Source organism: Misgurnus anguillicaudatus, chromosome 2, assembly GCF_027580225.2.
Source record: "Misgurnus anguillicaudatus chromosome 2, ASM2758022v2, whole genome shotgun sequence".
Lineage (NCBI taxonomy): Eukaryota > Metazoa > Chordata > Actinopteri > Cypriniformes > Cobitidae > Misgurnus > Misgurnus anguillicaudatus.
In genome coordinates this window covers 18,775,437-18,787,937 of record NC_073338.2, presented here as the reverse complement: position 1 = coordinate 18,787,937, position 12,501 = coordinate 18,775,437, and the positions used below count along the sequence as shown (strand labels likewise).

Below are 12,501 nucleotides of genomic sequence, written 5' to 3'. Positions count from 1 at the left end.
TGGTGTCCCCAGAGCAAGTTCTAGCTAAAAATACCATATGTGCTGTTTTTGGGTGTGTTTTCTTTCATATGACAATGAGTTTGACCTCTGCACTAAATGGCAGTGCCGTAGATGGATAGTACAGATAAAGGGGGCAGTATTATCCCCTTCTGACATTACAAGGGGAGCCAAATTTCAATGACCTATTTTTACTGGGTTGATATTTTAAACATTTTCTAGGCTGATGCAAGCACTAGGGACCCAATTATAGCACTTAAACATGGAAAAAGTCTGATTTTCATGATACGTCCCTTTAAAATGTAAATGTGGATGTGCAAGTCAGCAGTATACAAACCAAAGGAATAGTTCACCCCAAAATGAAAACTAGCCCATTTATACTCATCCTCATGCCATCCAATGTGTATATGACTATTATTTCAGTAATTTATTCAGAGTTGTATCACATAATATTCTGCCTCCTTTCAGATTTATAAAGGTAATGGATAGTGTACAGTGCCCCATTTTTAAAGCTCTAAAAAGCAAATCAATCCATTAAAAACCTAATTCATACAGTTATTACATATCTTCTGAAGTAAAGCGATGGATTTTATAAATAAAAATGTATAATGAAAAATTAGCTACTGCCGTACTGGACGCGTATTCCCCAAGAAAATCCATCGCTTCACCTTTGAAGAAATTTAATAAACATATGGATTAGTTTTTGATGGATGAATGCGCTTTTTGGATCTTTTTAAATGATCAAAGAGCCAGTATATTAAACTGCAAAAATTCCTTTCTTTCTTAGTATTTTTGTCTTGTTTTCAGTAGAAATATCTAAAAATTCTTAAATTAAGATGCTTTCTTGATTATCAAAATGACCTAAGAAAATTTGTTTAGTTTAGACAAAAAAATATACAATTTAAGTAAATTTAAACTTAAAAAGAAAACTTATTTTTAGATTTTTTTCTCACCCCATTGGCAGATATTATTGCTTGTTTTTTCTTAAACACTTAATTTAAGCAAAATTTTCTCACCCCACTGGGAGATAATTTAGCTTGTTTTAAGCACAAATTCACTTAAATTGTATAGGTTTTGTCTAAAAACCAGACTTATTTTCTTAGGTCATTTTGCTCATCAAGAAAATACATTTTGATTTAGGAATTTTTAGATATTTCTACTGAAAACAAGACCAAAGTACTAAGTTGGAAAGTCATTTTTTGCAGTGAATTTAATATAACTCTTTGTTGGGGTGAAAAAATAAAGTAATTTTCAACTGATGGCATTGAGGATGAGTAACGTATGGGCTAGATTTCATTTTGTGGTGAAATATTATTTTAAGTCATTTTAACAAAACTAATATTTTTACACAAAAACAGTAAAACTGGATGGTTGTTGCTTTAAAAAGGGTTTCTTGACTTAAGGGCAAAGGTGTTTGTCCATGATTGCCAATAGAGGGAGATGTAGAACCACAAATAGGATATTAGGTTTTATTTGGTTTTATAGGCAGCTCACAACTTTAAACCGTTACGTATTTGCAAATATAACTACATACAAACTGCAGTTTTTTTGTTAGTTTAAAATACAACAATCTTTAAGCCTTCTGATGCCTTTGCCTTTCAAAATATCAGGCAATCAGTCTATATACAGTCTACAAAGTTACAGTCCAGAGAATGCAGGAACTTTTATGGTTAAAACAAAATAGTTTAAGTCTCTGGGTCAGACATAGCTCTTGTATCCAGGAGAGACTAACTCCACTTAAAGAACAATTGCTGATGAATGTGTTCAAAGTTATAAAGGTAAAGTGAGACAATGCATTTCTTGGACATGCCTGAGCCTGAGGCAACAGGACACTTGTTTCTGTATGGGGGCCTAGAATAAGTATTTGAGCGTTGAGAAATCATTTTTCATTTTGACACAGGAATAAATCTGTCATTTGCCTCGTGCTAGATGTAGTGAGACTGAGGTTAGCTGACTGATGGATAGACAGTAACTTAGTAGAATGCACAGGGTGAGAGGTTTTATGATATTGCAAGAATGTCAAGATACGTAGACATCCTGTAACTTGCCTCTATGTACAATTACTATTCGGCCAATGGTTTTATCAGAAAAATTTGAGTAGCTCTATTAAAATTTTACCCATCATATATCTGAACTGGTTACAATGGGGATGATTTCATGCAATTTAAGAAATGTTAATTAAACCAATTAATCGACACAGTTGGAAACTGATTAACTCTGGGATTTAACACCAAGGTTTCTTTGATCATCAGGGAAAGCGTTTTGATTCAATCCTAACAGCATTATCTTAAGGAATGTTTCAGTGGAGCTGATGAATGTGCTGCTTGTTGACAATCTGAGGTTTTAAATGAAGCAAATGATGATAATGAAGAGAATCTTGTTTACAGTAGATCTTATCTACATTTACATTCATGCATTTGGCAGACAGTTTTATCCAAAAAGACTTACAGCGCATTACAATGTATACATTTTTATCATGTTCCTTGCGTTCAAACCCTCAACCTTTTGTAATGCAATTGCAATGCTATACCATTACTTTCAAAGCTTAGAGGCCAGTATAACATGTTATTTTTTATTTATATCTAAATTTGTTTGAAAAATATTTATTTTGATCACCATTTACTTATTATTATTGAATGTTGTGGGCAGTCAAATCGTATAATTACAGTTTAAGTATAAATATGAATTTGAGGTAAATGTAACAAACATGTTTGAACTGCATTATGATTGTGTAAACACTGTTTGTTCTGTTATTGTATTGTTGTGGAACAATATTGGCACAAAAATAAAAAAATCTCTGGATATTATTAATATTCTTTGAAATATTATTAGAAGGGGAGAGTGGGGATGGTTGCAACATGGCTTATTCAACCAATCAGGAATGAGCTAGAGTGATGGTTTTTATACGCACATGCTCAATAAGACCCTCCCCCTCTCCTGGAAGAAATCAGCCACATGTGCCAATTCTTATCCACACAAAACACTTGTCAAGGTAAAAAAAGTAATCTTTTTATGATCAGCGTTTTTGTCACACTGTCTGAACAGTTTGTTCAAAGAATTCTACAGTAATATATTATACATGAATATGTGATTTATTAAATTCTAATTGGTATCATGTATCATGTGTCTAAGCTAGTCTGTCAAGCTAGCATAGCAAGTTTTATCATGGCTGTTAGTGCAGGGACAGTTGCAACAGCATGTTGCACACGCACACACAGACGCGCACACACAGTACAGTTCAATCCTATCTGTTTTATTACATTTCAATCTCTCGATTTTAAATAAATTTCAATCTCTCGATTTTAAATAAAAAAATTGGGAATAATTAAACATTGTGTTACATTTGTAATTTGTAACCTGCTGTGCACAAACAAAATAAAGTGCAAAGAGTATGTTAAAGACTGATGGTATTACATTTTAATAAATGTTGCAAGTGTCCCCTATTGTGGGGTCAGTTGCAACATTTGACTTTGTCTATTCAAATATTAATTTTACATATATTATCAAATACACATGTTACAGCAGTGTGGTTGAGTAGTGGACAGGTGTGGGTTTATTATAAACATCTTGGCTTTCCAATGCAAACAGTCTCTGAGAAGAAAAAAAAAAGTGTTACAACCATCCTCACTCTTCCCTACTATTTATTTATTCTTGGTTTTTATGAAATACACATCTGAGAATATAAATTCCTTTTCTTGTTTTCCAAAGCTCTGCTGAAAATAGGTCTGATGCATCATTCCCCTTCCTAAATTTAATGGAGATAAAGGGTGGGAGAACCATCTATTAGTTACCCATTATCTTTCAAACAATGTTGGTAAAATATTAATAAACAGTCAATGAAACAGTCACTAAGCTATTTAAAGTTTTGGATACACCCTTGACTAGTGGAGTATATATAACCTTGCTCTTTGACCCCACTGCTTACAGCAAGTATCTATCTTCCCTTAGTTATTCATAGCATGGGAGATTCATTTAAAAGGATGTAAAAGACAGGTAAATGTGAAGGTAAAGATCGTAGAAAGTTTACATTAAATAAACCACAGGGTGTACTTAACTATTAACACAGGCCTATTATACCAGTGTGATGTTACCCAGCTTTTACAAAATAAAAGTGTTCAATGAATCATGGAGACTTTTTCATACACATATTATCTGATGACAAAATTAAAATGTAAACACAGAAATCTGTTGATCTGTTTACGGATAGTTAGTGAAGAGTTCAACGCTCGATTCGCCTCGAACCTGTTAAGAAAGAAATTCTGAACCCCCCCCCCCCGCTGGAGTTGACTCCAAAGTGACCATTATCATACCACGCCCCTCACGTCTCTCCGTCCATTCGGACTTGCCTTGTTTAGCGGCTCGGCGGTCCATCAAAGCATCCTTCAGGCGGAAGTAGACGCAGGGATTTTTTTTGGAAGTTGGTTGACTTGCGCACTAGCTCGCAGGGTGTAGTCGGATATAGCTCCTTTTCTCCCAAACTTTTTTCCTCATGGCGGTGCTTACAAAGCCCAAATAAACTGGACGTTTGCTCGAGAGAAGTTGAGACTGTCGCTTTCTCGGAGGTGAAGCGGTCGCCACTGTTTCCCGCATGGTTTTACTTGTAAATCCGCACACAAGGTAGCTGGGCGAGTTACCGCAAAGTTTGCAAGGTTGCAAGGATTCAAGACAGCAAAGGTATTAAAAGCCGTGTAAACAGACGGACACAATGTCGCGCTCGGTACTTTTCCACTTTTTATTATTGACTTTTTGGGCAGCGGTCACTCACGCGGCAATGGATGAATGTGTAGATGTTGAGAATGTGCCTCAGCGCTGCATGCCGGAGTTTGTTAACGCCGCTTTCAACATGACCGTGGTGTCCACCAACACTTGCGGCTCTCCGCCGGAAGAGTACTGCGTACAGACCGGGGTGACGGGGGTCACCAAATCATGCCACATCTGCGATGCCGGGGACCCGCGACAGCATCACAGCGCTGTGTATCTCACCGACTACAACAACCAAGCGGATACCACCTGGTGGCAAAGCCAGACAATGTTAGCGGGCATCCAGTACCCGCACGCCATCAATCTGACCCTGCATCTCGGTAAGACAAGTTTGTGTTACCGCAAAATACAGCTTGTGTTTGTGCACCGCGATTCATTGTGTAGTAAAATACACACGAGCGCTTCTGCACGCGCTTCACCAACAAAACATCTGCCACTTTTAGCTTTCTCAAACTAAAATAAACCAATAAATCAAATCACTTCGCCTTGCTAACTAGAGCCTCTGTTTGATAGCTTTAGGCGATAATAACTGTATGTTCCTAATTGACATGGCTCAAAGTAACTTTACGTAAACTTTATTTATACGTAAGTCTTGTGTATTTATATATCACAATTTTATGCACATGAAAGATGCTTTTATCTAAAGTAACTTACAGTACATTCATCTATACAGTATATTTATCATGTGATCCCTCTGGGATTCGAGCTGATGACCTTTGCGTTGCTAACGCAATGCATCTAATCGAACTACAGAAATTACGTAAATACAATCGTACGAAGTACGTTAAATGCGTTAATACCTTAAGGTACTCAGAGAAAATGTTTTGGATGGATAACTTTTCAAAGTGTTGTTAAGGTAAAACATTTATAGCCCACACATTGTGTATAATAGCAGCACAATGAATAGCCAAAGCACAAAAATTGTGTATTTAGTTGCATTTTAGATTATAATGCAGACCAAAGTAACCATCTGTTATATGAAGTAATCTCTGCTGGTTTTCTAAGGCAGTCATCATGTGTTCATAAATGATCATTGATTTTCTGCCAACCTAAGCAAAACCATTGAAGGAGGCTGCAGAGGAGTTTTTTTCTGACTGTGGGAAAAGAGCATTAACGCATCCAATTAGCAGTGTCCCAGCAAGCCATGACCTATGTGGACTTTCAATGCAAATTGAAAGACTACACAACTCATTACCAATCACTATAGCCAAACAAAATTAACAAGCACGTCCTTGTCTGCAGTCCGTGTGTCAATAAGACATGCGAATTGGCTTAATAAGACAGGAAGTGATTTCAATGTTAATGTCCCATCACACACTTGACTAATTCAAAGCCATTTGTTAGCACATGGTCTCTAACACGTCTGTTCCCTCTAGTCTCTTCTTCTTGCAGTTGCTTTGTTGATGTGGTCATTTTACATTTGAATAGCCTTTTGAACAGGTGTCGAAAGTATTTTGGCTTCAAATGATATGAATTTGGAGGTCAGAGTTTATTTGAAGTCGAAATATTGTGTTTTCAATCTGACATGTTCGCACATAAATTTTATGAATGGATGTCAATGGAGAGAAAAATCTGTGTGACTTAATCCAGTTATCTGGAAAAGTAAAAAGCAATGCAATTTGAGATGTAATTCATGTAATTCATAAAGAAATGGTTTAGGAGAAGTTATATATCTTTATTCCTAAGCATTTGCTTTAGTAGTAGTGAATAATCATTTTAAAGGGGCCATGGCATGAAAATCTGACTTTTCCATGTTTAAGTGCTATGATTGTGTCCCCAGTGCTTCTATCAACCTAGAAAATGTGAAAAAGATCAACCCAGTAACTTAGTTTTGGTAAACCATTCTCTTCAAGCACATGAAAAAATAGGTAGTTGAAATTTGGCTCTCCTTATGATGTCAGAAGTAGCTCTTATTATAATAATACCACCCCTTAATCTGCACTATCCAACCACAGCACTGCCATTTAGTGCAGAGAAAAGCACAATTGAGTTTTAATTGCAACAAACCACCATCATTGTGATCAGTGTTTGAATTTCATCTGCTCATTTGCATTTTAAAGGACGCACCCAAAACGGCACATTTTTGCTCGCACCTACAAAGTGTCAAATTTAACATGCTTTAATAAATTATTTATATGGTATTTTGAGCTAAAACTTCACATACATGCTCTGGGGACACCAAAGATTTATTTGACATCTTAAAAAAGTATTGTGCCATGGCCCCTTTAAATTTCACCCTTGTCTTCCATTGTTCAGTTTAACTGCTAAATGCAGTCATGCCCAGGTGGCTGCTTTTAAACGAAATCCCTTCTGTGATGCCGAAATGACCCACATCACATTTAAGGATTGGTTAGTGCATGTAGTCTTATGAGATTGTTTGTCCAGTGATTTTGTGAGTGCACAGGCCCTTTTGGGTGGGAGATGAACATACTAGGTCAGTAGGTCTGTAATTACTTGGCCTTGAAGGTCACTAATGATGAGCTGAAGTGGACACGCATACTTCAAACAGACTCTTTTGTCGAGCCAAAATGTACAATTGTTTTATTATTTAAACTTTTCATTATTAATGTGATCTGCAGTTCCCCTCTTTGTGTAAAGTAACTCAGTAGGTGGGAACCCACAAGAAGGCTGAGTCCCAGCCATAAGCTTTTATTTTGTTCTTTCCTTTGATGGCTTTTATGTTTATTCTTCCTTCGTTGGGACGGTCGAAGCGGAAACAGGCATGTCTCAACTCGACACTGCTTGGAGTCCTATGACGGCATGCAGATTTGGCTTGGCGTAGCTGATTCTTGGGGTATGAGCGGAGGAAGATTTGGCATGTTCAAAACGCATCAAATGTGATCATGAACTTAATTAACCAATCCGGTCTAAGAATGAGATGAAACCGAAAAATGTGACGACTCATCACCTAGACCTAGACGCTAACTCATGAAGATTTGGGTACATGTGCATCTGATTCTGAACTTGTACAGACAAATAAATTCAGTGTGGTTGAAGACAGGTCAGCGTAATTGAAGATTATTTATACTGCATGTTTTAAATTACTCAACATAACAGACAGACTGAGCCCAGAGGGGTTGCAAACATATTTTTAGCTATATTGTGTCATACACCTTACTCCGATTTGACTGCCAGATATCTGTCGAAATACATTTCTGTAGAGTAGTTTTTGCTGAATTGTTCTATATGTTATAGGCTGTTTATCTCGCAGGAGGCTGTTTGGTTCAATATCTAAAAAGTTCAAATCACTTGACCTAGTCATTCTTTAGCACAGCTTTATTTTTCAGTCTTTAGCTGTGTGAAACGTCTTCTAAAGATTTATATTGCAGTGGCAAATAGCATGAGGAACACTGAGGTCTGTACACCAACATAGTTCATAGGTAGCAAGGGCCTTTCAGCGGCCATGGTCGTATATCTCTGATCTTTCAAAATTGTTGAATGGGAGAAATTTAGATAAAATTGCAATTTCAAAATGCTCTCTGGAGAATTTGTGGAGGGCAAGAATTTCCTTTTCATCTGATAAACTGTAACTGTTGGTGATTCATTAACTTGAGCTTGTGAATGGCTCTTATCGTAGCCCGCTTCCTCCCTTGGTGATAGAAAGCAGAATCCTGAGCACTTGACCACAGCAGTATATTCAGCATTGTATTGTTTTCAATGCTTATGTTATGTCCTTCTATGTCAATCCTTACATAATATGATCATGCACAAATAAATGTTTTCATGCCGAGAGGCTTCTATTGTCTTTCTAAGTTGTGATGGAGCTCAGTTTCATATGTTGCCCTCATGTCTTCTAAACATGAGATGTCTATGTTTTCACTTCTGTTCAAGCATCTGTCTGTAATTTCCTAAATCTGGGGAAATGTAGTGCACATTGCTTTGGAGAATACACAGCATTCTTGGTAAACTTTTCTTACAGATGACTTTCTTTAAAAATGGCATATCTATTTGAAAATTTTATATCTAAGAAAAATATTCTGTCTTATTTTTGACTAACTGTGCATTCAGACCGCCACCGGCGAGAGCGTCAAAGTGGCCGGAAGTCATTCATTTTCAATGAGAGCCGGCGGCGAGCAGCGGCGCGTCATGTACGGCGTGAGCGTCGAGGAGAGATGAAATCAGCCCAACTTTATGGTAATGAGATATGACGCGGTTTGGCGGCAACCAATCGGAAGGCGGAAATGTTCGGCGGCAACCAATTGGAAGGCAGAAACCTCCGCCTGAGAGGAGTTCAGAGAATGCATTCGAGCGTCAGATCGTCCACTACACCTTTTCTTTAGTGTCGTTGGCAGGGCAGCCAGAGCTTTTATTGACGCTCTCGCCGGTGGCGGTCTGAATGCACAGTAAGGGTGCTCCGATTAGGATTATTGGGGCCAGTCACCGATCACTGGAAGCAGTATCGGCCAATACCGATTATTGATTACAGTGTCTATTTAAAGCCATATGTAATTATTATGTGGCATAATTTTGATCTGTTTTTAAAAACAAAATATTATTATAGGGATAGTCACCCAAAAATGATTTACTCACTCGCAAGACATCCTCGATGAATATAATTATCTTTTTTTCAGATTTACACAATCAGAGTTATATTAGTAAATGTCCTGGCCATTCCAAGCTTTATAATGTTAGTAAATGGTGCTTCTGTTATGAAGCCCAAACAAGTCCATTCATCCTTCACGAAAGCAATCCACATTAAAGGCTTAGTCCATTTTCTTGAAAAAAAAAATCCAGATAATTTACTCACCACCATGTCATCCAAAATGTTGATGTTTTTCTTTTCGAGAAGAAGTAGTTTTATTTTTTTTTTTAGGAAAACATCCCAGGATTTTTCCCGTTTTAATGGACTTAATGGATTCCAACACTTAACAGTTTTAATGCCGTTTAAAATTGCTGTTTCAAAGGACTCTAAACGATCTCAAACGAGGCATAAGGGTCTTATCATTGTCATTTTTGGCAAGAAAATTAAAAATATGCACTTTTGAACCACAACTTCTCGTCTTTCTCTGGTCCTGTGCGACCTCACGTAATACGTCATCACGTCGAGAGGTCACGAATGACGTATCGAAAATACGCCCCAGTGTTCACAAGTGTTGAGAAAGAGGACTGTTACGACATTGTTGTATGTTGAATGATATTAATTAATGTCTTTGTGTCAGTTTATTGTTTAAAATGGGCGTTTCATGTATGTAACACGTGACCTTTCCACATCATTACGCAAACTAGTGAGGTCGCGCTGGATGATCAGCGCCCAGTTAGAGCACTCCCAGCTTTTGGTCAAAAGGGATGAACCCTTAATATAAGCTATGCATTTCTGTGTAAATGCAAAATGCTGGGTCAAATATAAACATTTTGTTTTTTAATTTAACTCAACGTTTCGCTTTGTCCCTTTTTGACCCAATGCTGGGCTGAAAATAACCCAGCGTTTTTTTTAAGAATATGTTAATCAGGCCAAATGATGACCCTGGTTTCTTGGCAAGAGCCAAACTTTCGGATGAAGAGCTCTCATTTCATTCTTTGCTTAACTCCCCACTCAGTCTTGCTTACTTCCTCTCTTTGTCACTTTACTGTCTCATCCTCTCTCTCTCTTTTTCCATCACTCTCTCTATTGCTCATATAAGAGGAGACGATGAGTGCGTTAGCAGTGTGGGAAAGGGAATGTTTCCTGGGCTCTGGGGTCCTCGTCTCTCATCCCTCAAAGGTCTTTTCCCAAACTCCATCAAAGAACTTGTCATTTCTAAAGAGGGACCAGATGGTCCAAATTATACCAATCTAAGTTTAGGGGGCTGGAGGGAAAGCGGGCTATCTGGTTCGAACCTATTGTTAATCTCTGGAAGGTATGATCTCAGTGTGGGAAACCTGTGCGTTTAAAAACCTTTGTAGTTGTGCTGTCCGTGTAACGGCTTGATTTTGTTGTACTCTGGCTTTCATCGGTCTATTGCTGTTTGTTCCGTTTGAGAGATTATTGGCAGTTCATAGTGAGTTGTTTGAAATTTCATCACCAGAGGAAATTTTTGCTGATAAAATCTAGTTTTTGCTGATAAAATTTGCAGTGCTGTTCTGAGAAATTGGTGATTTGGGTTATTTTGTGGCACTAATTGTACAGCCAGAGGCAAGATCCGAGACCACCCAGGGTGGACAAAGTGCAAAATCTTCCTCATTTCCTGGTGTTAAAGCCATTGTGAGCCACCAGTCTTTACCAGATTGTCCAAACATGCAATGAGAGATCTCACACTGGGCCTGTGTGGCATATCACAGGGGCCGTCAGACGGGGAGGTACGGTTGTGAAATAAAGTGGAATGGACCCTATGGAGCCACTGTTTGCTGATCTTGCCATCAATGATTAGTACTGTGACAAATGACGGGACCCCATTAAAGTTAAGCTGGAGGGATTTAACGCTAGTTTGGCATAAATAAGCCGGTCTGTGTAACAGGTGATGTTTCGACATACCACTGTAGTGTTTTTCTTACTCTGTTTAGGTGCTTGGCATCTGGGAATTACTTTAATGTACTGTAAAACATTTGCCGTAGTTATGCAGCTGTTTGCCAGTAACTTACTGTAGACTAAATGTATGTTATTTACTGGAACAAGTTTGTTTAAGGTTAAATGAACATTAAACATTAACAAGTCATTGTCTTTACAGTTAAAACTAAAATAACAGCCTCATGCAAAGCACACCAGAAATCCTCCTTGGGTTTTATTTGATACATTTGAGGATAATGTCCTTGAATAGTGAATGGTGTAAATTGTAGATACCCCCTTATTATGACATCACATGGTTTTAAATCTTTGCTGGTGCTGAAAGGTAAAGATGATTCCTGGAAAATTGCATGAAGATGCATGATATGTAAATTTACTTGCCTATCTACCTCAGTCCTGAGATCGTTTTCCAACACCCCTCCACCACCCCAACTCCCCACTCTAATCTGTTTTATCCCACTTTAGGGATGGGGGAGTTCTCCGGGTTCGGGCCATACCCCGGATTCAGAGTTCGGAGCCCTCACCATGACAGCACGCCAAAATATGCTTACTTTTGCAATCAGATTAGATATAAGAACTTGGCATATGAACTGTATGAACTTGTGAACTGTAAATAGGAAGTCTGCCATTAAAAAGGGGTAAAATGTTTGAATTTAAAGAGTATGGTAATATCTGCTACCTATAGATGGTTCTATAGATAAGCAGTAGCAACATAAACGCGCGGCTTTCGTGGTCATCACGTAACTTCTAGTAAACTCTGCGAAGAATAAATAACAACAAAGTCCTTTTAAAGTAGTTTATTTATATAACAAGCAAAATAAACAACACGTAGATTACATAGGAACCCAAAACATTTGTTTTTATTCGACAAGGTATTTGTTTAAGAGTTCAGTTTCAGCAACTAGTCAGACCGTTAAACAAACAGAAACCGGAAGTGAAGTTCGGACCAGACGCTTATCGCGTCACCGCACGTGCGCCCGATGAAACGGTCTATAGATTAGGGCTGTCACGATTATGAAATTTGTCTGACGGTTAATTGTTTAATAAATTGTGACGATTAATCGCCTCTTTTATGGCTTTGATGATTATGACAATTAATTTTATTGCTTTGACATTTAATTCTCGTACATTTTTTTCACATAATGAAATAATTTTCACATATTGTTGTGATTATTTAAATTAAATCTTTTGCAAGGTTTACCTGGCAGTATATATTAATACGCATAACACATATTTAAAAGTAATGTGATACTGTCTCGTTT

General features: G+C 37.6%; 1 protein-coding gene across 2 annotated transcripts in view; it reads left to right on the top strand.

Moving 5' to 3' along the window:
- The first annotated feature begins 2,937 nt into the window (after nucleotides 1-2,937).
- lamc1 (laminin, gamma 1) overlaps nucleotides 2,938-12,501 on the top strand; it is an 82,920-nt gene continuing 73,356 nt past the window's right edge. The window contains exon 1 of one of the 2 annotated variants that reach the window (XM_073874074.1): nucleotides 2,938-2,989. In XM_073874074.1, coding sequence (XP_073730175.1) covers nucleotides 2,953-2,989 — 37 coding nt within the window. In that variant the 5' untranslated portion in view covers nucleotides 2,938-2,952. Of the gene's footprint in view, nucleotides 2,990-4,346; nucleotides 5,079-12,501 lie in introns of those variants that run through there. The other variant, XM_073874071.1, reaches the window with a different exon arrangement.